Below are 25,771 nucleotides of genomic sequence, written 5' to 3' on the forward strand. Positions count from 1 at the left end.
TAGGTGAGTGCAGATTTTCTGCCCCCATTGCAGAACCAGCAAGATAAAGCATAAGAATACAAAGGAGTCCACTTCACATAAAATAAATGTTCCAAAACAGAGGTTTTAAAAGTCAGAAATGAATCTATCCCAACTTAATAGAAAAGAAGAGCAGTCTGATTTTGATGTAAACTTTGTGGCCTGTTATGTTCATGATTCATCACCAAATTTGCTGATGACACCAAATTGGGAGGGAGTGTCGACCTGCTGGAAGGCAGGAGGGCTCTGCAGAGGGATCTGGATAGACTGGAGAGATGGGCTGATTCCACTGGGATGAAGTTCAATAAAGCCAAGTGCCGGGTCCTGCACTTTGGCCACAACAACCCCTGCAGCGCTACAGGATGGGCACAGAGTGGTTGGAAGCAGCCAGGCAGAAAGGGACCTGTGGGACTACTTGACAGGAGTCAACATGAGCCAAAACACAGTGTGCCCAGGTGGCCAAGAAGGCCAATGGGATCTTGTCCTGTATCAAAAATAGCGTGGCCAGCAGGAGCAGGGAAGTGATCCTTCCCCTGTACTCTGCGTTGGTGAGGCCACACCTTGAGTATTGTGTTCAGTTCTGGGCCCCTCAGTTCAGGAAGGATATTGAGGTGCTGGAGCGGGTCCAGAGAAGAGCAACAAGGCTGGTGAAGGGACTGGAGCATAAGTCCTATGGGGAGAGGCTGAGGGAGCTGGGGTTGTTTAGCCTGGAGAAGAGGAGGCTCAGAGGTGACCTCATCGCCGTCTATAACTACCTGAAGGAAGTTCTAGCCAGGTGGGGGTTGGTCTCTTCTCTCAGGCACTCAGCAATAGGACCAAGGGGGCACGGGCTTAAGCTCCGCCAGGGGAGATTTAAGTTGGATATCAGGAGAAAATTCTTTACAGAGAGAGAAATCAGGCATTGGAATGGGCTGCCCAGAGAGGTGGTGGATTCACCATCCCTGGAGATTTTTAAACGCAGATTGGACGTGGCACTGAGTGCCATGATCTAGTAAATGGACTGGATTTGGACCAAGGGTTGGACTTGATGATCTCGGAGGTCTTTTCCAACCCAATTGATTCTATGATTCTATGATTCTATGATATCTATGAAGTGCAGGTTCTCTTGTGGGCAATAATAGTCTATGAACAGTCTCACTCTGATGTTTTTATCAATTGGATTAACTATATTCTTTTGCATGTCACTTATGGATAATATAAAATGAAGCTGTCCCAATATTGCAAAAAAATCTAAACCCATAATAATTTCCAATATTAAAATCACTGCTGCATTATATAGCAATAATTGTGCTTAGCAGTTTGCAGACACTAAATTAGCTTGTGGCTGACAGGTTTAATTTCACAGCTATGAGAAAATGCAAGAATTCTTTCAAATATATTAATTATATTTTTATCATCTGAGGAGGGATATTTTTTCCTATAAGCACTTTTCACATGGAGATCCAACATAAACATCTTTCTTTCTTTCATCAAAGTGATGAGGTTTGATGAGAGAAATTAAGAGATGAAAAAGCTTATTAGGTCACTTAATTCATACTCCTGCCAGTACAGGATTTTTCTTTACATATTTCAGTGTTTTGCCCATCTATATTAAATTACTCATACAAAAGGGATTCCACCGTTTCTCATGAGAGGCTTTTCTACAGCCTCATAGATCTTAGCTTCAGAAAATGTATCTTTATACTTTGTATGAAATTTAAATGAAGTTTAGGCCATGACTCCTAACCATTTCCCTGCTTGCTCTAGTCCTGCCTGGAATACTTCAAAGCTGGTTGAAAACTCAGTCCTTTGTTAGCCCACCCTTTCTCGCCAGGGGCTGCAGTGGGGCTCCAGAACAGTCACTGCTTCAACATTTCAGCTGACATTTACCAAAGGTATAGTGCTCTTAACCTTGAAGAATGCACCTACAGTGTAAAAGAATTATCTTCCAGGGTGAATAATCTACTTAGACCCAATTTTTTGCTGGCTTGTTTTTTTTAATCAATTCACAGTCCACATGAATCCATTACCAAAAGAGATGAGAGGCAAAACAATATAGTTTGGATACAATAGTCTGAATTGTAATAAAATGAAAAATACTCATATCTGTCACTTAAACATGAGACAATGAAACACGTCTGAAATCTGGAATAACCATCACTTATTTCCATAAGTTTCATGACATTCACTTCACCTAAGTTCAGATGCTGTCATCTGAGCTTGTTACTCAAGAGTTCCCTTCTGATCAACTGAGAAAAATCTCTCTGACTCAACAAGAAAGTCTTGGTTGACCTGATTTTCGCATTTAATTGAAGAAGACCATCTTGACATCCTGTACAAGGATACAATCTTCATTAATATAAAAGGAAAATATTCTAAGTTGGCTGAATTAGGAGATATTCTTCTAATTGTCATGGCATCATCTAGTAAATATTTGAATATATACATTTTGCCTCCTAACAACGATACTTAAGTGGACAAACAGGCAAAGGAAGGCAGAAATTAGTAGAAGAACATAATCTGATTATTAATTTGATGAACCAGAAATAAAACTATTTATGTTCAAGAAAAATGCTATTCACAGGACATTGCTATTAGTAACATCCCTCAGGCTATGGCTGAAACAGTGACAACTGAGAATGTATCATTTAACACCAACGCTGAAGCTTTATTAATTTATAATAGAATTTGATCAGAGATTTGACTGAAAATATTGACATAAAAATCAAGTAAGAACATATAACTACGAGCGAGATGTTCTATAATCAAGTTTAAACTGAAGCTACTAAGCTAAAATTGAAATATTTGAAAGGATTTGTAAATATAAGTCAGTTTGACTGTGGCTAGGCTGAATGTGGATTCATACTCAAAACAATATAGACATCATCGACTAATGTTTTCAGATTTCCTGTACATTTATATTCTAGTGGAACAAAATAAAGTTTTTAAAAGATTTGAATTTTCTGTGTAGTAAAACTACTCAAAAAGTAAATCAGATTTAGATAAAGTGAAAGACCAGTAAGAGAACTTTCTAATTGGTTTGTGTTGGGAAGAAAATATACCACTTTCATGATAGGATACTCATAAGAGATTTGATCTTCTGTACACATTCCACTGGAGATGGAGGATTGTCTTTCCAGCAAATGATTTATTTGGAGAGATAAAGAACAGACTGTTACTCAGCCAGTGAGGTACTTATGTTAATATTTACAGAGTAATAGGTTGTATGGAGGCAAGGAGTCCAAACTCAAAGGAGCCCTAATCTTAGTATCTGTATGCAGGTAATCTTTGTCCTGTCCCATCATGGGTTCTGATGCCTCACTAACTGGGGAAAAATCCCCACTTTTGTTCCTTCCTTTCCTTGTACAGTAGAAAGATCGGTGATAAAAAGAATGCCCAGTTTTTATGGCAGAATCAGAAAGAGGGTGGGCACTGTTTTTGAGAACTATTACTGAACTATGTTTATTAGTACTGAAAAAAGAAAATATTTATCTTTATGGACTGCAAAAATAGTTTGCAGTTGCTCTGCCCTCTTCAAATTACACATCCATAATACAGTTCAACAAATATGAGTATATGAAAATATGCTGCAAATATTTTTCTTGCACTCTCCATAAAAAGGTTAGAGCACGTACTGTATTTTTTTCTTGAGGGAAACAGATGTCAGGAACTAGGTACCTTACTGTTGCTGTAAATGTCCTCTCTCTCTCTGAAAGCTTTGTTTATTCCTCTTACACAATTTCTCACTTCCTTTTCATTCTCTCTTTGACATCAATTTATCTTTGAATTCAGATTCTTAACTTGAACATGCTCTTCGGAAGTATGACAGGCTGTTATTATCAAATAAGTGTGCTATTATCAGATGAGAGAACCTTCCGCCAACCTGAATGACTGCTTACAAGAGGAAGGGTTTAAATCACAGGGACTGGGGTGATTTGTAGGGCTAACTTATTGTCAACTTCTTAGACATTTTAAAAATACATCCCTTTAAACAAACGACACATGTATTTTTCTTTAGGATGTCAGTAAGGCAGATTTCTCATTTTCCAAGAGCCTTCTGGATTCTTTCAGAGTCTGCTGCCTTTTCACATCAATATAATACAACATTGACATAATACAGCAAAAGTCAAACCCTTACATAAAGATTTTAGGTTTAAATTGTCCAAGTGCACAAAACTGTAATTAAACAACATTTTTCAAAGTATATAAACAGTATATAAGCATATAGAGTAAGAACATCTGTTATATTCTTTCCCTTATAATTCAACAATGAAGAGTAAATATGCAAGTGCTATGGGAACAATTTTTAAAAACAGGTTTTAAAGGCTTTACTAGAGTAGTTGCTACACATTAGCACACAAGTTATTCAGCTTCAAACCAATGGTAACTTGCTTAAACAAGTGCTGTATTATGTTTTGCCCACTGTGGGAGATAACACAGGGCACAGTACTTAACACTGTCAAAGATACTCAACAATGCAATTGCAAGATCCTTAACACAGTTGTAATTTCCATGTAAATTTTGAACTTGTGCTATTTGAGTTTAAGATGTAATTACACTTTTTACCAGCTGAAGTTTGCTGTCATCACATAACTGAAGAGAATAAGCTCACTCTTTGAGTAGTATAGCCAAACAATATAAAAGTGTTAGGGAGGAAGGACATATAGCAGCTATTCTTCACAATCCAAGGACTCACTTCCTAGTTCTACACATGGATGATTCATCATTCAAAGATTAAAATAACATTCACTATTATAAAATGCTTGGAGTGAAGAAACCTACCATCTGTCCTACAAACAGGAACTTCATTAATGTACAGTGAGAATCTTCTTACATATTTACCTACATCTGTATAGATTACAGTTTTATAGATATTTGTGAATTCTACCTTAGCTATTGCTTGAAAATTTGGACTGATACAGGAAATCACTATAAAAGTAATGAAACAGTATAAACTAAGAAGCATTTTGTATTTAAGGAGTTTTTGGAATCTGGAAGTGATAATGACAAGAATTTCAAAAAAACATTAATTCATGTTATTATTCTTGCTCAAGGTGTGATATTATAAAGTCCCCATCTAAATTAACCTGCTACGCAGAAAAGACAACGCAGAAAGAATCGTGCCTTGCAGAAGCCCACCTAAGGAGTCTTTCTGCTGTGCCTTTTGCAACCGGACATGTCTATCTCACATTGGCCTTTTTAGCCACCAGCGTGCTTGTAACAAACGTGGGTAGAGCCCTCCCCAAATCCCGAAGCCTGGCCATGATGATGATGAAATTAACATGACCAATTATATTTTAGCATCTACAACACACCAAGCATACAGATATAATTATGTATACATAAAATGTATAATTCCTTTTTATGTTGATGCAATCTTAGTCAAAAAGTCTTAAGCAAATATATAACAAAAAGTGGGACATCAAAATAAATCTATAATCGGAAAATATGGTCATATTAAATGTCAGATTAACTGAGAAAAGACATCCCAAGTTTAACCCAAGACAATCCACAAAAGCCAATCCAGCCAGTGGCTACAAAGCAAGCAATGAAACTGCCATATTGGTAGGAGAGGTGCTGAATTTAGACCTTCCAAAAATGAAAATATTCAAAGCAATTAAATAGATAGTCTACTTGTGTGAAGCTCTGACAGATAGCAAAGTTGAATGTAATTTACTAAGTGAGGCAGAACTGCTATAATAAGCTTCATAAGCAAGTCACATTTCAAATGTTATGGAGGAGTCAGACAGAATATGTTATGAAATTCAGTGTGTTGATGATAAGGATCAAGATAGGAATTTTAGATACTTTAATGAAAGCATAGCTCAAAAACGGGAGAGAATAAAATACCAAAGAAATGAAGGAATATAAACATAACTTGCAGATTATAGATTTAAACGCATCGAAGGATGGTGGCAGTATCAACTGTGAAAGAGAAAAAGGGAGCATGCAAGCATTTCCAAGGGAATACACAAAGTCTGGTTTTGGCTGCATTATGCTTCCACTAATGCTGTGACATCTAGCAAAAATACTGCGTACTGAAATGATGGATTGGATGTTACAAGGCAAGATGGGAACAAACAGACTGAGTCACCAAGTCAGAGTGGTAACTGAAATTTTCAGTGTATCAGATTATTGACCTCTTGTCCCTTCAGCAGAAGTACAATATGAGAACTACTGGGCAAATGCCCTCTTTTGAAAAGAAAAGCACTCGAAGCAGACGTGACAGAACATCAGAGATGGAACATAAAGATGATTATGAATTCACAAGGTGTTACACCAGATGTTCTGAGTGATTAGAAATAAGCTGCATCTGAGAAAGTGAGGGGGAATCCTGAGATTTTTTTAAATAAATCATGAGAGGCTGACGGAAAAGTTCAGACTGAATAAAAAGGATAATAAGCAAATAGTGAGGAAAGGAGGAATGATTGGTAAGATATTATCATTAATTTTAAAGTGCTAAAGATCTGAACTATGAGTCTTGATGAAAAGAAATGGTTTGGCTTTTAGGAAAACATAATAACCTGTCATTCCTCTCTTTCAGAGAGAGTGAAAGATCTAAAAACAGATAAGATTTTCAGCAGACTAGAAATCCAGTAGGGTCCTAGATCCTGTCCCCTGTTTTTTAAGTTACAAGTTCATGAGTCTTGTCCTTGTTGACATTTGTTCCTGAGAAAAATGCTAAAATAGTCCCAGTGGAAGAAAATATTTTGAAGACAGCAAATGGAACTATCACAAACTAATATTTAAGTACCAGGAACCAAAGGTAGGGACTTAACATGGAGTGTCAAAATGTGAGGAATGTAAATACCAGGAATATATGAAATAGTTCACTAATTTATTCCATGTTTTAGATAATTTTTCATCTCAGATTTGGTTTTGAAGTTATACATTCTCACATTACGGTATTTTCATTTATATGTGTAGATCAAATACCCCTGTAAGAAAGCAGCACCAAACCCTACTTGCTTAAATTGTTCTGCCTTCATTTTGCACATATTTCATGTTGTACTTTTCCCTTGCTAAAAAAAGAAAACTGCTGAAATGGAAACTTATCTACTAAATCAACATCTTATAAGTTTTAGGTGGCAAAGTCTACAGATAGCAGACTAAAGCCAAGTCAACATTTTCTTACACTGCTTCAAAAATTTATATGCTTCCTTTTCTATCAGAGATCTCACAAGATTTCTGTATCTGCTTGTCAAACAGAAGCTGTGCAGCTGTATGTAAAATGATAATTGGAAAGATAATGTTAGTAGAATTCAGGCATCTCTCTCAAAGCAGCTCAGTTATATGCTGCATGGAATAAAACCAGGATTGGCTGAGTAAGGGAATTTACTGTTTCCCAAGGAAAGGAAATTGCCTGCACACATCTGGCAAAACGTTCTAAATGTTTAGTTTTGAGAAAATATACATTTCAGCTCTGCTTATAAGGTGAGTCTTGTAGAGTGGGTATCTTCTTTCTAAAAAGGGAAAGATCTAATTTGTACTTTAAATATGCCAAGCCACTATTTGCTATTTTATGGCAAATACTGTATACACTCAGCTCTAAAGCAAGCTGGAAATCACAGGCTAAACAGCTATATTTTAGTTTACAGAATAAAAGTATCATGAGTGTAAATATGACACTCCATAATGACAGTAGAAATTAAAGAGAACAACAACCACGAAAGAAACACCGAGAGGAAGCGACTAGTCTGAATTATAACTTTTTACTCAATTTCATACTGACATTTATAAGACTCCATGCCAAATTATTTAAATTCCTCCCTATTTCAACATGTCTAATAAAGAGACGGTCCTTCTCATAACTGACGGGGGACAGATCTTCTCCGTCATTCAGCTTTTTTGGAATAAGCCCTTCCCTTCAAGCAGACTTGTTATAATGCCTCTGCGGCTCAGTAAAAAGGCTTGCATTCAGGCATCTTCCTTCCTCTTCCTCAGATTTCAAGGACAAAAGTGTATTTAACTTGCCTTACTTTTCACACCAGTTTTCTAAATTTAGCTGTTACTACTTTCTTTGCCCCTGAACTCTGACTGGCTCTGACTCCCTGGGGAGGCAGAGAAGACCACTTCCTCCTCCACAGCTGGGAAAGCTGCTCCCAAAGGGATAGAATGGGTGAAGGATCACAATCAAATGCTCCAAAAGATGAACCAAATACGGCAGTATCCTGCAGTGAAGGGTTAAAGGGATGTGTATTTATTTCGTTGGCAAGGTGAATGCTCACTAACTTTCCTGGACAGCAGGACAGAGCACTTCATTAAAGCAATACGAGTCCATTGGACCCAGATGGGGAAACAGAAAACCCTCTCTCAGTTACGTGTGTTGGGGGTTGTATTCCAGTTATTGCCCCTACAGCCTGGGAGTATCAAGAAGTTGGGGAAAACATTACCATGGTGAACCTCAGGGTGTTACTCCATGAGCTAGATGAGAAGCACAGCAAGTAGTAACTAACTGGTGATGCCTGCTGTGCTGGTAAGAGTCTTCCACTAGTAGTCTGTTGTCAGTTCTCAGAATAATACCTGTGCTTTCTGTACCTTTTTGCCGAATTGCTGCCGTAGCAACTGGCCATTTACTCATTTATTCATTCATTGATTCAAAACAACAACAAACCCCCCCAAAAAACAAACCCATCCAAAAATGCAGCAAAAGGTGAACTTGTTTCTCTCTCCAGTATTCCTACAACCACAGTTCTCCCTAGTGGAGGCCCAGGATACAGCAAGCCTTCCTAGGCAGTCTCCAAGTTCAGTTTTGCTCCTGGCCCCGTTAGATCGCAAGGGCCTCCCGGGGGTCATGCTTTGGCCTTTCCTAAAGGAAAACAGACTCCAGTTCAAACTTTTAGAGACACTCCAGTCTCTCCTCAAAAACCCAGTAAAACTGAGCTGCCAGATTACGCTGGTGATCTGACTCACTAGAGTGGCACACAGATGGCATGTTTCATAGCCATTCAAAAACTACTGATTTAATCAAGCCTCTCATAGAGATCCTGTCTAATGAATTCTCAGCAGACTCTTCCTTAAGTCTTGTCTTTTATATATGTGTAGTCCATTGAGTAGAGGTCTAATAATTAAAAAGAAAACTTCTAAAAGACTACACTGCTCATTTTCATCTTTGGATATTTAATATCTAAATAAAGAACGAAAAAATCCATGAAAATATAGTAATAAAAATAAAGATTATCCTCCAGTTCTTCCTCATTAAGAGACAGATATTTTCAGGGGTGCAGCAATCTAATTTTCAGCACTACTCTATTGAGTATAAGCAAACGGTGGGGAAAGGGGGAATGACTAGTAAGATACGTATTTTTTGAGCTAGCTGTTCAAGGAAAAGAAAACACAGAACAGGCCAATTTAAGAGCAAGTAAAAGTCATAATAGGAAATTCTCATTTAATTTAACAAATTAATTAAAGTACTCAAATAGAAAATCCTGAATTTCAGTGTCTGGTTAGATACTTAGAAATGCTTCACACAGTCTAGTGCATTAATCTAATGCTACATTCTGTCTTCACTGGGTAATAGTAGGTTTCTCATGTACCTCACAAAATACTGTTATTCACATGGAATTAAACATCCTTTCAAAGACTTTAATACACTGAAAGTTAGACCAGTATACAAATGTTTGAAACTTTTGCTATCAATGCAGCTATCGCATTAATCTGCTTTATTATTGCAATACAAACCTGAAGGGATGGAGAATGCATAATTTATATACCAAACACTCCAAATATGTACATTTTGTAGAAAATAATCTAGACTGTTCCAAACATACTCCTCTGTTTCCTCTGGCTGGAAGGATGAACAATGGCAGACGAATACTCCATAGGAAAAAATCTGACAAATTGGTTCCACTTGTCATTAGAATCTTTCTGGAATTCTCCAGAATTGAAGTCTAGAGATTATCCTTTCCAGAGTAACTATGTAGTATGTAACGAGATCCCAGCAGCTTCCAACAATGTAAGACATGCATTTTAACTGCTACAACTATTTTTGACAATTCCTGGACACAATTTCCACGATTTAAAAAGTAAAAGCCACATTAATACACTATATGAGATGCAGCAAATTGTGTAAGACAGTCTGTCCTAAGAGATCCTGAGGCATGCTGGGATTTTCCTTGAATAAGAGGAACTTTGGTCAGTAATTCCTGTTAGTTTCATGAGCATGGCATTCCCTCTGTTTAATTAAAAAAAATCTATAGCTTCCAGATCCAGACCTAGCCAAAATCTCATCAGGCAGTTTGTCTTCAGGAGTCAGAATCCTATCATCTTGGTTTCAGGAAGTCATTTTCTTTCTACAGAGAAGTAAATTTTTCCAAACTTTCAGTGGAATGAACTCTTTCCCAGGGTCTGGTAGTTGGCTAGTAATTTTCCACTTTTTCAAGATGACTGATCACTGCAGAGAACACGGGAGTGGGAAGCAGGGGGAACCTCCTTTTTACTCTTACATATACATTTCAAAAACTTAATTTATTAGCGTTTCCCTCACCTTTTATGGGTATTTCCCACTTCTAAGGGCACAGAATTGGGCTAGGGAGAGCTGACAGGGTGACTGCTATTCAGCCATGCCACTTCCTGGGCCATGCCTTACTGCCACTGCCTCTGGATGGTTATTCCCTCTTCCAGTCCCAGCTGACTCGTGATTTCTAACTCTTATTAACATTAGTACTTCCAAAGTTAGCCATTTCATACAGACAAAAAAGGCTTTTAAAATAATAAATAAAAAGCTTGTAAATGCTTAACTCTTGAAAGATATGCTTAAAAATGAGTATTCATCTCAGAGATTCAGTAAAATACGAAGTCTGTGTTCAGCTGAAAACGGCCCCTTGTTCTCTTTGCAAGGAGATGCCCGTGCCTGCTTTTGTATGCTTGGGACAGTGTCTTTCTCTGTTATTACACAATGCATTAAACACCAACTAAATTACATCTTGGTTCAGCACATTTAAGAAATAACACGTTTTTAAGAACAAGCAAGCCCAGGAACTTTTTTTTTTGGTGGGGGGAGGGTGGAAGGAGGTGGAACAGTTTAAAAATTATTACCCCCTCAAATAATTTACAAGCATAGTTGGAGGCTATCGGAACTGATTGCTCTGTCTAGGAAACCCTTAATTAGAGCCGTGCCGCAGGAATTCGCAGGGGTCCTGCTCTGCCGGCTCCTCCCTGGGGTTTCCTCTCGCCGCCCCGCTCCCTCCAGCCGTCCCGCGGTGCCCCCCCGGCACCGGCGAGCGCGGGAGGGAGGAGCAGCTCCGCTCCCCGTGTCTGCCCGCTCTCTCAACTTATCATATAAGGGCCGGGAAGGGATTGATCAGGGTGCTAAGGCGGCAGGAGCTCGGAAGGGAAGGCAGCGGGCCGGTGGGCCAGGCGGGGCCGGCCCAGCTGCTTCCCTGACAGCTGCGGGCACGGCGGGAGCGGCCGCACCGCCCCGGGCGTCTGAGGGAGGGAGGGAGGGAGGGAAACTCAGTCCTGCCCTGCCCTGCCCTGCCCTGGCGGCACATGGCAGCAGAGCGCTCGGCTGCTCCGCAGGTTAACTAGGGCCGGGCTCCGGCCGGCGCACCCAGGCTCTCTCGGTCCGCCGGGTTGCCGCAGGGATTAAAATGCAGCTGGCTGCCTGCTTCTTTTTGGGCTGCGGTATCTTCCTAGCTTCAGGATACAACTCCTTCAGTAAGAGTATGGAGACGATAGGCAAGAAGCAGTACCAGGTTCAGCATGGGTCGTGCAGCTACACCTTCCTCCTGCCCGAGACGGACAATTGCCGGTCCTCCACTCCGTACGTGTCCAACGCGGTGCAGAGGGATGCGCCGCTGGACTATGATGATTCAGTTCAAAGACTGCAGCTACTTGAGAACATCATGGAAAACAACACTCAGTGGCTAATGAAGGTGGGGTAATATAATTTCTATCCTAAAAATCTTGTTTGCAACATCCTGTTATCTATTTAATTGTTTGTTTGTATGTTTGTTTTCTCTAACAGTTTCTAAATTCACAAAACGTATTGTCTAAGATAGATTTTTGAATTACCTTTCAGTCAAAAAGTTGTTTTGAAGTCTGGAACATTACTGACTAGGAAGGACCAGTGAACTGCAGAGTTCTGCAGAGATCATGCTTTAAAGTTTGTCATTATACTGGAGTTGCTTGGACAAATAGTAATTACATACAGAGACGGACCGTGGGCATATCTGAAATTTCAGACATAACCAGCTACTAATTTATAAATAACTAACAAGGGCTATTCTAGCCCTATTTAAAGAATATGGAATGTACCTTTATCCAAGGCATGTTTGATAAATGTTATCTGAAATGTGATTTCAAAACTTGGATGCAGAAATAAACCTATTAATCACCATTGATAAAGAACTAATTCTAAGCAAAGACTGCAAGTCAGACTTGCTGTGAAATTAGCCCTGTGAAGTGATAGAATTTCAAGAAAGTGCATTAGAGGATATTCTTTGCATCCTGTAACATTCCCACTCAAATGTACAACATTCAAGGGAAAATATTCTGGAAAAGGTGTTGAAGATGCCACAGAGCTTCCTTTAATGCAACTCCATTGGACCTAAGGGAAAATGACGTTTATTGCCAAAGTGGCAACATTTGTAACATCATACCTGAAAGTGACATTTCTAACATTATATCTGAAAGAGCAGAAAAAAATTTTGCAATATATATTCTTAATATTACTGGAGAATTAACCTTGATAACTATTTCACATTATTATAGAAAATAATTTGATTCAAAATGCTATGCAGTTCAAGAGATTTTGATTTAAAAAACCTTTATTTCACTAGTACCTGAAAAAGTGTGACAATATAGTTTAATTGCATAATAAATTTGTAAGCATTTATGTTCTGTACCAAGATGCCTATCTTCTCAGCAATAAATATTTTGAGGACTTGACATTGTATTTCCAAATAGGTGTTCCAGTGATGTCATATTTTTTTTTTTTTTAAATGTAAGAAATATGTGTTGGAAATGGAGAGAATTCAGTTTTCTACAATGAGTAGCCACTTCATACATAGCTATAAAATAACTTTGCATTAGGGTTCACTTCTCTCATCAGTTAAAAAGTTAGAGAACTAGTATGATATAACCAAAGAAACCTGCTGGCAAATTTGAGTGTAAGAAACAGAAGTCACACTCCAAAGTAGACAACACAGTGTTTTCATCAACCTGAAAATGAGCCTTGAAGCTTAAATCCAAAATGCATACACTTAAAGGCTCCAGTGTGGGACTCTAAATCTCTCTTTATGGGTTTAGGATGCTTAATTTAGACACCCAAATAATGTCAGTTAAGTAGCTCTTGTTTTTTTAATCTAAAAGGCAAACATACTTCTCTCCACATCCGTACTTACCATTCTACTTGTTAATTTGCAATGCTCACTATTGTAGTGTTAAGACCAACATTAACAGATGTGCAATGCAAGATGAAAAACACACAAAGTAAAACAGTCCAATCTACCCAGCTGCTAAGCAATTTCCTAACATAAAGAGTAAAATCACGCAAGACTCCAGTGCTAAATGCTACTTAAGCAGGCAAACACAGTATCATAAGTGGCATCAGGTAAACAAATTCCAGCATCCTTATTTAGTAAAAACTATGCTTTTTCCTGTTAGTCCCTGGGAAATCGGTTCTAAGCGGAATAGGATAAGTATCTCTAACCCGTTCTTTGGGGGATTGAAAGGCAGATTATGATTTACTAGACAGAGAAATGTTTCTTTTATTTGAGCAAAGACTTCCAAATAAGATGCTTTAGAATAGCCTGATTTTTTTTTTCTAGCTGTTCCACAGCTAAACATCCTGTAAAATAATTGCTGTTTGCTTTTTTCACTATTTTAACACCTGTTCTTAATGTCATCTGTTTTGTTCACAAAGAACCTCCAACAAAAAGTAGCTTTTCCTCAGATTTGCTTTGCTAGAGACACCTGGTCTGCAAGTGAAGATGAAAAGCAAACAATAACCTTTAAAGTTGTTTAGAGTTTACTTGCTGTTCTTTTTAAGGTCACTAACACACATTCCTAGGTTCATATTTCAACTTACCAAAATATAATGCAAGATCAGTCAAGGCAGGGCAAAAAAATTGTGTTCACTTAATTTTTTTAGTGAATTGAAAGTGTAATATGAGACTGGTTTTAAAAATAATCTGACATTAACTTGCACAAAAACCTGCATTAGGTCTTGCTCTTTAAAAGTTACTTCTGTTCATTTAAGAGGCAGCAACTGTGTTGTTTTGAAGTTGTGTAAAAAAATACAGTACAAACCACAAAAGTGTGAATTAACTTTAAACGTTGTTCCTGAAGTATCGCACATCCCTAAACATTTTTACACACCTCCCCCTCTCCTGCCTTTAATCCATCAACTAAAGGAAATGTTCTGTTTCTGAATGAACACTGGGTTGTATGAATGGAACACCATGGGAAGTGTGCACTTCATCTGCTTAATGGACAAACACAATGGGAAGAAAATGAGTTACATACATCCAGGTTCTTTTCTGATCTGCTTCTGTGTAGAGAGCAGAAGAATTTTTCCTACAGTTATTACAAATTGCTTCTTCATGAAAATACATTTTTTTTGGTCTGAACTTTAATGATGCATTATGCTACTACTGTACATGCCATACATAAAACTGGAGAATGTCTTTTGAAAAGTAGATTATGTTTAAGCATTCCGATGACATACTAGAATAAACCACTATTCCACCTAATCCAGTGTTTAGCAGTAAGCCAGTAAGTGATACTGTGAAGCGAAGGTCAAAACCCTAGATGAACCATGTAGCAATATACCTGAAATGAACTTTTCTCTTTGCCTTTCCCTACTTTAGGATCAATTTATACACTGAAGTGTAAGATTTTTTCTAATGTGCATGTCAGCAGGGAGAGTAAACCTCTCAATAATAAAATCTTCAATTAATTTGAGAGGATAGCAGACTGGTATACAGATGAGATACAAGACTGGAAATTTTAAATATAGATATGTATGTTGGCTATTATACTTTGGAGCATTTTGGTTTTCAGATATTCCTAAAAGACAGGCAATTCCTTTCAGTTCAACAATTAAACAAATTTCTTTCTGAATAAATGTCAGCTTTACCATTTGGATCATGGCATTGTACTCAATGAACTGCATTTTTTCAGGTATTAAGACATTGAAATAACTGAATGCTGACTTGAATTTGCTTCTTAGCACATTGACTAGACTATTACTCAGGACATATGACTGTCCAAAGCAATAGTGTAAAAGCAATAGGTAATTTTTTCTTAGTCTTTCCTGTTGCCAACAGCTGAAAACAATGTATGATCAAATTGCTTATAGCAAATGGAATATAGGTAATTTATTTGTAGTTTATCAGCAGATCAAAAGACTAGAAAATAAAAGTCTGTGTTGGGAATCAACACTTAAACCTAAGACTAGAACTTCATTCTGAACCATCCCAGCAGACTGGTGGATGCGTTGCTGTTAGAAATGCAGTATCTTCGTATACACTGAAATGAGATTTGTTTTCCCTTGTCGTGATATCCCGAAAGCCAAAAACCCTTTGTCACTTTGAAATATGTTTCTTCCTAAAGCACAACAAAATCAGATGTTTTAATATATACAAGAATGAATGCTTATAATTTTTTATAAGTAATTATCAATGAAAGGTTATAATTATTGTTGTACTGAAGTTCATTTCTCAAATACAAAAAGATATTCTGACACACTGTCATCCAAAGCCATCTGCACACAATGGATAAAGACAAATATATTGTACAGTGTTGGATTTTGAAGTACGTAAGAGATGATTCTGCCTCTGAATCCCACATTCCTTTCTTAAGTAATGCATCTGTTTTTACTTATTGTGAAAAGTGCTTGTTTCTGTCTGTCAGTGATGTATTTGCTAAGCAAAAGAGTACTGGCAGGACTCAAAAGAAAATATGTTTTTACTTTCAGATTAGTACATGTTACCAGATAAAGTTTCCACAGTATTCTGGATGATATAACTATGTAGTTTATTGTTGTATATCCTGTAGGTAAATTTCAGTGAAAGGATTTGAAATTACACTTTTGCATGTGTTTAAAAACTACATTGTAAAGACCATTTCTGCATCATTCCACAAATACCAAATTGGTGATACAGGTATGAAATTGTACAAAATCACCAAAGAAGATGAGATTTTTCTTGCACATATCCACAAGACAAAATTGAAGTTGACAGTTTGCCATCTCTGAGATGTTATCAGTAAAAAATGTGATAAACAGAGGCTTGTTTTACTGAACTAGTCACTTGCTAGCATTCAAGATATATTTGTTGTGCTTTGTGATTAACGTGATCATAAACTTCTCATCTTTGACTGGTCCAAACAGCAAATTGGGAGACTTTCTCCATCAATTATCAACATCAAGTGCTTAATTTCCCTTCTTTTTCTTTCTTCAAGTGTCCATATAGGAAATGAGCTTGGAGATGCCTGAACTGCCAGTTTTCAGTCCTTTTAGTTTGCATATAACTTAACATATAAAATTTAAGAGCATAACCTTTAGAATATCTTTGAAACTTTGGCAGATAGACTGAGGTTCAGACAATTATCTTGTTACTGCTCCTCTTTTCTTGTTCATTATGCATCTCCCCTTAATTTACCAAGAGAAACAATATAATTTGCTTTATCCCTAAACTATCACATATGTATTGCTTAGAATGGAATTTACCCTAGAAGACACAGATACCCATTTCCAACCTTCAAACTGCGACAACTAGTATCTTCAGTGACTGTACCTTTACATAGTAGAGTATTTGCTTTCGAAAATGCACCACATTATTTGATTTACAATACTAAGCAGCTTAGTTAACTATTTCTTTAATAACTTTTTACATGCTTTAATTCAAGAGCCTCTTGTTGCATCTGTTGTTCCATGGGGTTTTACATAGCTTTAGCTGAAAGCCAGGATAGGGGCAAAGTAAGACAGTCTTCCACCACTGTTCCCATTATTATAGAGCTAGATGTGCACAATGTTGCCAACTGACTTAGAAGACACAGTGTCATATCTTAGATTAGGGTCTACAACAGAGAGGTGCCACTCATGGATCTTTCTCTGGAACTTGGCAAAACCAGAGTTTCATCAGGTGCCTCAGTCTGCATTAATTAGCTCCCTAGAGTAAGTTCAGTCTGCCTCTTCAGCCTGGAAAGGAGAGAAACAGTGGAATGGAAAACTTAATAGAAATCCTCCTTGAAGAGGCAGACCTATCAGCATCGCTGAAGAAGTTGGGAAAGCTAGTATGCTGCATGGCTCTCATCCTGCATATTACTTTGGCACTGAAGTTTGTAAGCCTCAGAATCTAGAGAGGTAGAAGGTAGAACTGTGGACTAGAGTGCAAATATTATATGAATATATAGGTAAACATTATGCTTCCCACTTGTAAAAATCAGCTTAGGTACAAGAGTCAAAGCAGAACTGATGGCTTTTCCATAGAGTTTGGTGTCTCCCTATTCCCACATTCTGACAGAATCATAGAATCACAGACTGGTTTGGGCTGGAAGGGATCTGCAAAGATCATCTTGTTCCAACCCCTTTGCTGCAGGCAGGAGCATCTTCTGCTATACCAGGTTGCTCAAAGCACCATGCAGCCCGGCCTTGAACACTTCCAGGGATGGGGCATCTCCAACTTCTCACGGCAACCCGTTCCAGTGTCTCACCACTGTTATCGTAAAAAAAAAAACAACAAAGCCTTCCTGGAACAGAAGATGCCAGTTGTAATTTCAGACAAAAATGGTTCCAGCATCTAGATAACAATTAGCTACTGATGGGAGCCCTAAGGATTCCCGTACAGACTGCAGAAGGGAAAATAGGAGACGATGACTCCTGAATAAAAAAATATTTCATGTATATACTAGTATCTGAAACAAGGCTGTCACACACAAAAAATATTTTGGTAGGCCAAATGCACCCTAGGAATTCTGTCACTGGTAATAACAGCGAAACCAATGAACAAACCATGTGTCAGTGGACCATAGAACCTTCAAGAAAAGGAAAATTTCCATGGCACTGAACAAGAAGTTTCAGAAATAAGCAAAGACAATTTTATCTGCTATTTTATTATTTGAATTTCTCAGACTGGCCAAATATAAATTACAGGTGGAAAAATAATAGGGACATCAGATAATATAAAAAGGCAAAGCATTTGGGGGAAAAAAGGTATAGCACAGTAATTTAATATTAAGAAGTGTCTTAGAGCTATGGCACATTACACAGTGTTAAACCAAATAACATCACACATATACAGTAAGTTAAAAAGTGCTTTACAAATGGAAATAGTGTGTCATTTCTTTTTCTTTAACAGACATTTCTAGGAAATGGGGCAGAGGCAAAAAAAGAATTGTATTTATTCTCTAATGAGAATAAATGAAATACTGTTTGGTGAACTTGAAGTCTATTCCAAGTAAACCAAGCTTAGAGGAGATGTTAAAGAATTCCTTGGGTTACAAAATCCAGATCTATGTTTTGTATAAAAAAAATCCTACACCTAAACAGTTCTGCAAACACTCACTGTGTGAGTTTTCAAGCTGCCTAGGGAAGGCATTACTACTCCTTGAATGCCTTTTAAAATTTCTTTTTTCCATGATCCAAGTAATTACTGAAAATTCTGTCAGTTTTTATCTGTCTGTAGAACAGGTTAACCCTAAAATTAAGATGTTGTTTACAAAGCTCAGCAAACATATCCCACTCTTTGTATGACTAAAAGATATCTGTTCTCTTTCCAACTTTGAGCATATTACGGCTTAGTCTGGAGAGAGAGAGGGAAGCTACAGGAACTTTTCTGCTGTCTTTTTACTGCCCATATGTGGCTTTATAAGTTTAGCTAACAATCTTCCAGGAGCATACTAAGGTCATAAAAAGGTCTTACTGCTAAAAAGAGATAGAATATGCAACCCTCTCTCTATTAACTTCCCTCTCTGTTAATAAAAATACATTATTCACAGCAGCTGTAAGGAAGCATTTTCCCCTGTAGATGACCAAATACTTCAGAATTCTTAGATGACAGCAACTTTCTTTCCAATTTAGCTCTCTCTGAGGATTCCTGTTAAACCCAAGTGGCATATAAGTGTCCTAGCTTTGCTCATACTCCCTTTAATACCATAGGGGAAAAAAATATCTTTTTAGTTCCTTATTTTTATTCAGATCTCAAGCATCATAATAGTGTTTTAAAATAAAAAAATAAACAATCAAAACTCTAGTTTCTTTACCCTCTGAGGAACAAAATATCAACTTTCTATCATTGATTTGGGTCAGGTATTAAAATCAACGTGTTGTGGTAACACAGCTGAGAGCTTAACAGACTATTTTATTGAATATTTAGGTATGAAAACTTATTATTTAAGTTTCCAGAGCAGGGGGGAGGGGAGGGAAAGCCTTGCTTGATACATTTCAATATACTCTTTCAATATTAGCAACTGAAATTCTTTTAACAGGCATTCAATTGTTAGACTCCGTAGTATCTTTTAACAATATAATTGTCAAGAGATTGAAAATAGCTATGTGCATTTCAAAAGCTGTGCTAAAGCATTGTCAAGGACCATAGAGTAATTCAGTATAAAATCAAAACTAGCGTATTAGAGCATTCCAGTGTGGTACAGCATAATCATTCACACAACTGTCATAATTTGAGATACTTCAGAAGCACTGCTTTAGTATTTTTTTTAATAAATCATTTGTCAAAACCACATGAAAACACACTAAGTAAATGTTTGATCTTTATCACTCCACTTAAAAGAACTTTTTGACAGGGAGAAAGAAAAACAAAGTTCTCGCCTTTGGAGAAATTAATTGTATCCCTTTAAAAATGGTAAGATTTTCTCAAAATCTCTAGTATAAAATGACTGAGCACTGTATTAAGCCCCGTCCAAACAACAGCTCTGCAGACCTGTTCATGCTCACGCTGCAGGCATTAGGAGTCATTCACCTCCTGCACTCACGGTATCAGCTTCATCGCTATGCTTGCTTTTGGTTCAGGCCTGCACCTGATGTGCGTGATCCTGGAAGGAAAAAGCCTCTTTGTTCCATTCTGTCAGGGTGTGGGAATGGGGAGACACCCAGCTCAGTGGAAAGGACATTTCCTGGGCAATAGCCATAGCCCCCATAGCAGCTCCCTTACACATGAAGTGACGTCTGTGTTCATCATGTGACCTGATGCACAGATTGACACTGAGGTATCTGAGTAAGCTGAGAGGTTTAATTTTGATTGCTGGCACTTAAAAATCATTTCAGTTTTGTCCTCCTTGACAGAACTTGTAGATATCATCCTATGAAATTTCATATACTTCCTTTAGGCCTTTTCCCATGAACTACATTATGTTCTGTGCAACAATTTTCCTCCTCATTTTCCACTTATAAGGTGTAACTACCTGCAAGATACTAGTTCAAATCCACAGTTTCGAAGTGACATATAAACCAGCACCTTAAGGAGAATGTGCCAATCAGTCAAGAAGCAGTAGCCTCGTTTTCCCATGGTACCAGCTGTCAACTGACAATCTCAGCTGTGAAAAATTTTAATATTCAAACATCAAGAAGCTGCAGATCAGGACTGAAATATATGTAGCAATGGAAAACACACTTGCCGTACTTTACTATTGCATTAATAAATACCCTGTCCATTAAGGCAGTTTTCTTACTCAAGAAAATTCCCTGGTGAAGACTTAATGGAACAATTTTCATATTTTTGCTTTTCTTTTCAGAAATTTCTTTTATAAACAGGGAATTCAACTATTCAAAGGGAACACTAGTCCAGTTTCTTAATACAACTTAAAAAAATTGGATAAAGTAGGCAAAAGACAGCTTAAGTGAATAAGTAAAAAAGACAAAATCTTGTGTTTTCTGCTTTTAAGAAATTGACTTAAAAACTCCTGAACTTCCTTGCATGAGGTCTGAACTTTGACCATATTAACTATCCTTGTGTTTTCACTTACGTTAAACTGTCATCCTGATAGCAGATTTTCTGTCAGATTAATGTTTGCCTATAAAGTAATAGTAAATTAAAAAATCCTATTGTAACTGCTACTGGAGCCTTACTGAGAATGTTTTCTGAAAAGTACTCTGACGTGATGAAAGAATGTTCAATTAACTAGAAGGTAAGCCCCAAGACTAATAACCTAACCCGTAGAAAGAGTACAAACTGCAACAAATATAAACAATCTGACCTGCTGAAATCTTAGCACATACAAGCAAGGATTCTGACAATTACAGTTTACCAGCTACGGAAGAAAGTTTAAATATAATTAGTAATACCCTAATTTTTTCCCCCTGACACATAAGTTTATTTGACTTGCATCTAGAGAAAACTCAGGCATGTCTTGAGTTCAGCTTCTTCGTTATGGTAAACTTTATTATTTTAAAAAGGCTCTGAGGACAGCATACAAAAACCTAGCTCTGCTCTAAACAAGTAGAAAAATTGCCATTGACTTCTTAGTTTCACTAAGAAGTATTAAAAAAATTACTGAAAAAATTATATTAAGTTGATCATGGAGTAGATGTGTGCTTTAAGGCTTATTTCATGTGGACTACCTCTAAGTAAGTAAGGATGCTATTGGAATAGAAAAAAAAAGTGATAACTTTAATCAGAAGGAAATAAACATTTTCCTTTTCTTGTCCCTCTCAAGTCCATGTGGGAGTAACATCTCCCAAGAGTCTCATCCAGTCAAGTCCTTCACACTCACCATTTTCCTCAGTGAATTTCCTTCCAACTACACAATGTTTTTTAAACTTCAAGCAAACCAGACAATTCCTTCCCTCAGCTGGATTTAAGAGCAGTCTTTCAGTCCCCTTTGCAGCTCACTGCCATTAAGAATTCCTATCCGTGATACGTTCATTTTTAAAATTCTGCTCACACAGATTCATTTCAGGGTTTTTTTTCCCTCCTGCTTCTTTCCCTGTGTTAAAGCTATCCAGCTTCCTGGCTGTCCCTTTTCTCTATGTTCCTTCTCATTCAGGATTCTCACTCTGGATTTGTTTGTCCTTATTGTTAGATTTGTTTTTAACCTTCAACTGCATGGATATTCTCCTGAGAGTTCACAAAATCATAGAATGGTTTGGGTTGGAAGGGACCTAAAAGGTCATCTCGTTCCAACCACCCTGCTGTGGGCAGGGACACCTTCCACTATACCAGGTTACTCTGAGCTCCAAACAATCTGTCCTTGAACACTTGCAGGGATGGGGAGTCCAAAAATTCTCTTGGCAACCTGTTACAGCGCTTCACCTCTCTCACAGCAAAGAATTTCTTCCTACTATCTAGCCTGAACCTACTTTCCTTCAGCTTAAGGCCATTCCCCCTTGTCCTATCACTACATGACCCTGTGAAAAACATTCTTCTGCAGCTTTCTTGTAGTCCCTCCAGGTACTAGAAGGCTGCTCTAAGGTCTCACAGACCTTCTTTTCTTCAGACTGGAAAATCCCAACTGTCTCAGCCTGTCTTCATAGGAGAGGTGCTCCAGCCACAAGATCATCTTTGTGGCCTACCTTTGGACCCACTCAAACAGGTCCACATCCCCTTCTTATGCTGGGGGACCCGGAGCTGGATGCAGCACTCCAGGTTGGGCCTCAAAAGCACAGAGTAGAGGGGCAGAATCACTTCCCTCCACCTGCTGGCCATGTTCCTTTTGATGCAGCCCAGGACACAACTGACTTTATGGGCTACAAGTGCACATTTCTGGCTTATGTTCAGCCTCTCATCCACCAACACTCCCAAATCCTCCTCCTTAGGCCTGGTCTCAGTCATTTACTGCCAAGTGTGTGTTTAGGCTTGGGATTGCCCTGACCCAGGTTCAGGACTCTGCACTTGGCCTTGTTTAAATTTATGAGGTTTGCATGGGTCCACCTCTCAAGTCTGAGACAGATAGCTTTCTTTTCCTGGCTAGGTGCATGTAGTATCAACGTCACTGTACTTTCTCTGTTGCTAATGTGGTTACTCATCTTGAGAGCAGAGTCTTGCATCCAAGAGTCTCTGGAAAGTGCATATAGAAGTCTCCCTCTTAAGTGGTCCTTCCCATCAGATCTTGACAGACAGGGAACAGTGTCCTTCTATAAAATACCCATCCTACAGCACATAGCTTTGGTTCTCAGCCATTTTTGCTGAGAGTTCCTCCTCTTCTCCTACTATTAATGCCAGTAGTATAATTTTTTGGGGGGGAGGATCTGGCTTCGGTTTCTGGTCTTCATAGAAGAGCACCAACTGGCAGCTGCCTGGTGTCAGGCTTTCAGGAGCACTGACTGGAACTCAGCTCAAGCAGTGACTTTCCATCACTGCCTGAGTGCTTAGGGGGTACCACAGACAAAGAGGAACTATTGGAAGCAATGGATGGAAAGACTTATCATCTTGTTCCTGTTCCAAAAAATTAAAACTGCCCGCTTTTAGATGGATAATCCTAGGTATTGAGGCAAAAAAATGTATTTTTAATCAGGATTATATAATTTAAAATATTTTTTTCTGTATCACACACTACATTTTGTTTCTGCAATATGCTGCCTATATGTGCTGATCTTGCTTCCAAATATTTGTGTTTGTCCACTCTTAACACAGTAGCTTAACACAGTAGCTTCCTGTTTTAACTTTCAAGCATGGAATTCCTCAGAAGCTTTTGCATGAAAGACTCTTAACTGTGCTAATGGAACAGCAAAGAGAAATAAATAAGTGGCATTTGACAAGAACATATCAAGATGCTCATTTTTTAAACTAAGCCAAGGTTAACCTGAGCTTCTATTATTTAAGGCAGCCCTTAGTGCTTTCTGTAGTCAGAGTTAAGCCTATTTTGGTTTTTGAGTCCTGCTCCCCTGCCCAGCGTTTTGGAAACTTCAGGGAAGTTCTCTGACAGGTCTGGTCCAGCAAGTGAGGAATTTTCAGGCTGGTGATGTAAATGTAGCAGCTTTTCAGACACCCCACCTCCTCAGTCCATCTAACATATTATCAATGGAAACAGTAAAGAGAAAGATGCAGCATTTCTTAAAAAAAGAGTTACAGCACTTGATAGGAAATTACTTTTCTTCCCCCATGCATTCTTAGTAAAGAAATTCAGTTCTTCAAAACAGAAATCAGCAGCTGACATGTACTTCCCCAAAGTCTTGAGCATGAAAAATTTTCAGGCCTTCAGCTCAAATGACTGGTTGTCTCTTGCTAGCATCATCACTGAAACTTCTTCAAGAAAAAGATCTTAGAAAAGCTCCATAAACTATATTTAGATGCCAGTATGTTGCAAAGTTTAAGAACTACTAAAAATGCTTTCAGTTTCCTTATCTGTGAAGCTTAAAAGGAAAATCTAATGATTTTTCATGCTGAAAGATGCTCTGTGAACACAGCTTTGAAACAGGAGACACCCAGTTTTATAGCTCACAAAAGGGACTAATTGTGTTCCACAGCTTCCTAACTAGTTTGATCCTTGAACTCCAAATCATTCTTCCTTCTGGTTGGAAGTGGAATGCAAGATGACTGCTTCCCTAGAAAGCAATGCTGAGAATGAACTGTGAATGCCTAGTTCTTTTTCATTTCCCCAATAACATGCTTTGAAAAGAGGAATTTGCTTCATATTTCTTCACAAACTTGCACTCTGATTTGCTTGGTCACATCATGAGTTATTCTTTAAAATAGGCAGTCCTGTTGAAAGAGGAGTTCATAAAAAAATCACTTGATATTCTAAGTTGAGATAAAAATGATAAATGACTTTATCTGTGGCAGATAAATTTGCTAAATATTTTGAAAAGTTTATAAGGCTACGTAGCCAATGTTTTTCATGAAAAATGTCATAAGTATCCCCACCAGCATATCTGATAGCAAGTTTATTTCAGCTGTCTAATACTCAGTGGAATGGATAAAAATACAGAAATGGGAAAGGATTATTTAGATCTGGGATAGCAAGTGTTTTTTCAGATGTCACCTTTTTAGGGCAGAATCTCATCTTTACACCAGTCTGGTAAAGTCCTGATTCCCCGATGGTAGCACACAAGTACAAGATATAACTGCAAACATGTAGGCTTGTCTCCAAAAAGTTTGAATATTCAATTTGTGAAATTACAGCTGAATGTCACAATCTAGTATTTAAAAATTAAATATTGATTAGCAGTATTTCCTTTACTGTTTATACATAAAGAATTCTAATTTTGAATATGGATGGCTTGTTGCATATAAAAAATATTTATATTCATATCAGTGAATGGCAGAAGCATCACTGGCTTCTTGTCTTCCTGGCTTCAGTGCTACTGAACTTCGGCAAAATGCCATTCATGACTCATACTATTTATTTATTTATTCTTTATTTTTAGACTAATGGGAACTTTATGAATTCCTTCCCTGATTTCTAAGAGAAATACCACTTAGCTGAGATCCTGAAAAATGGTGATTCAGAATCTTAAATTACTGCCTTAATGAACAGCCTTAATTCTTAATGAGTTCAGGTAATCACTAAATAATTGATTTTAATTTTGAAGATATTGCTGTTAAATTTTGTGGGTTTTTTTTCAAATTCTTTTCTTATCTAAACTCACACTATTAAACGGTTGTCAAGGTGACTATTTAGTTTCTATTAATAACATTTTTTTTAAATCTCAGGAATATTTTTCATTTGCAATTTAGTGTACAACTCCCCAAAAATGCTCCATAGAAACTATAAGCATCATATATAGTATGAAGAACCCATGTCATCATCCAAATGACAAAACATATGAAAATGCACATTAGTTAGGAAAGCAGTAGTGTAGTATCACGTGTACAAACCAAGCTCAGCATCTGGAATGGTGGGAGCTCAACTCTACATTAGCCTTTGGGACTGT

General features: G+C 37.7%; 2 protein-coding genes across 3 annotated transcripts in view; one reads left to right on the forward strand and one right to left on the reverse strand.

Annotated features, from left to right (window-relative positions):
• Positions 1–25,771, reverse strand: part of MCPH1 (microcephalin 1) — a 120,702-nt gene that overhangs the window by 21,998 nt on the left and 72,933 nt on the right. The window lies entirely within an intron of this gene.
• ANGPT2 (angiopoietin 2) overlaps positions 11,217–25,771 on the forward strand; it is a 41,003-nt gene continuing 26,448 nt past the window's right edge. For both annotated transcript variants that reach the window (XM_027715494.2, XM_027715495.2), the window contains exon 1: positions 11,217–11,873. In XM_027715494.2, coding sequence (XP_027571295.1) covers positions 11,589–11,873 — 285 coding nt within the window. In that variant the 5' untranslated portion in view covers positions 11,217–11,588. The remainder of the gene's footprint in view (positions 11,874–25,771) is intronic.

This window comes from Pipra filicauda, unplaced genomic scaffold, assembly GCF_003945595.2.
Source record: "Pipra filicauda isolate LSUMZ 115617 unplaced genomic scaffold, ASM394559v2 scaffold200_size1382263_pilon, whole genome shotgun sequence".
Taxonomy (NCBI): domain Eukaryota; kingdom Metazoa; phylum Chordata; class Aves; order Passeriformes; family Pipridae; genus Pipra; species Pipra filicauda.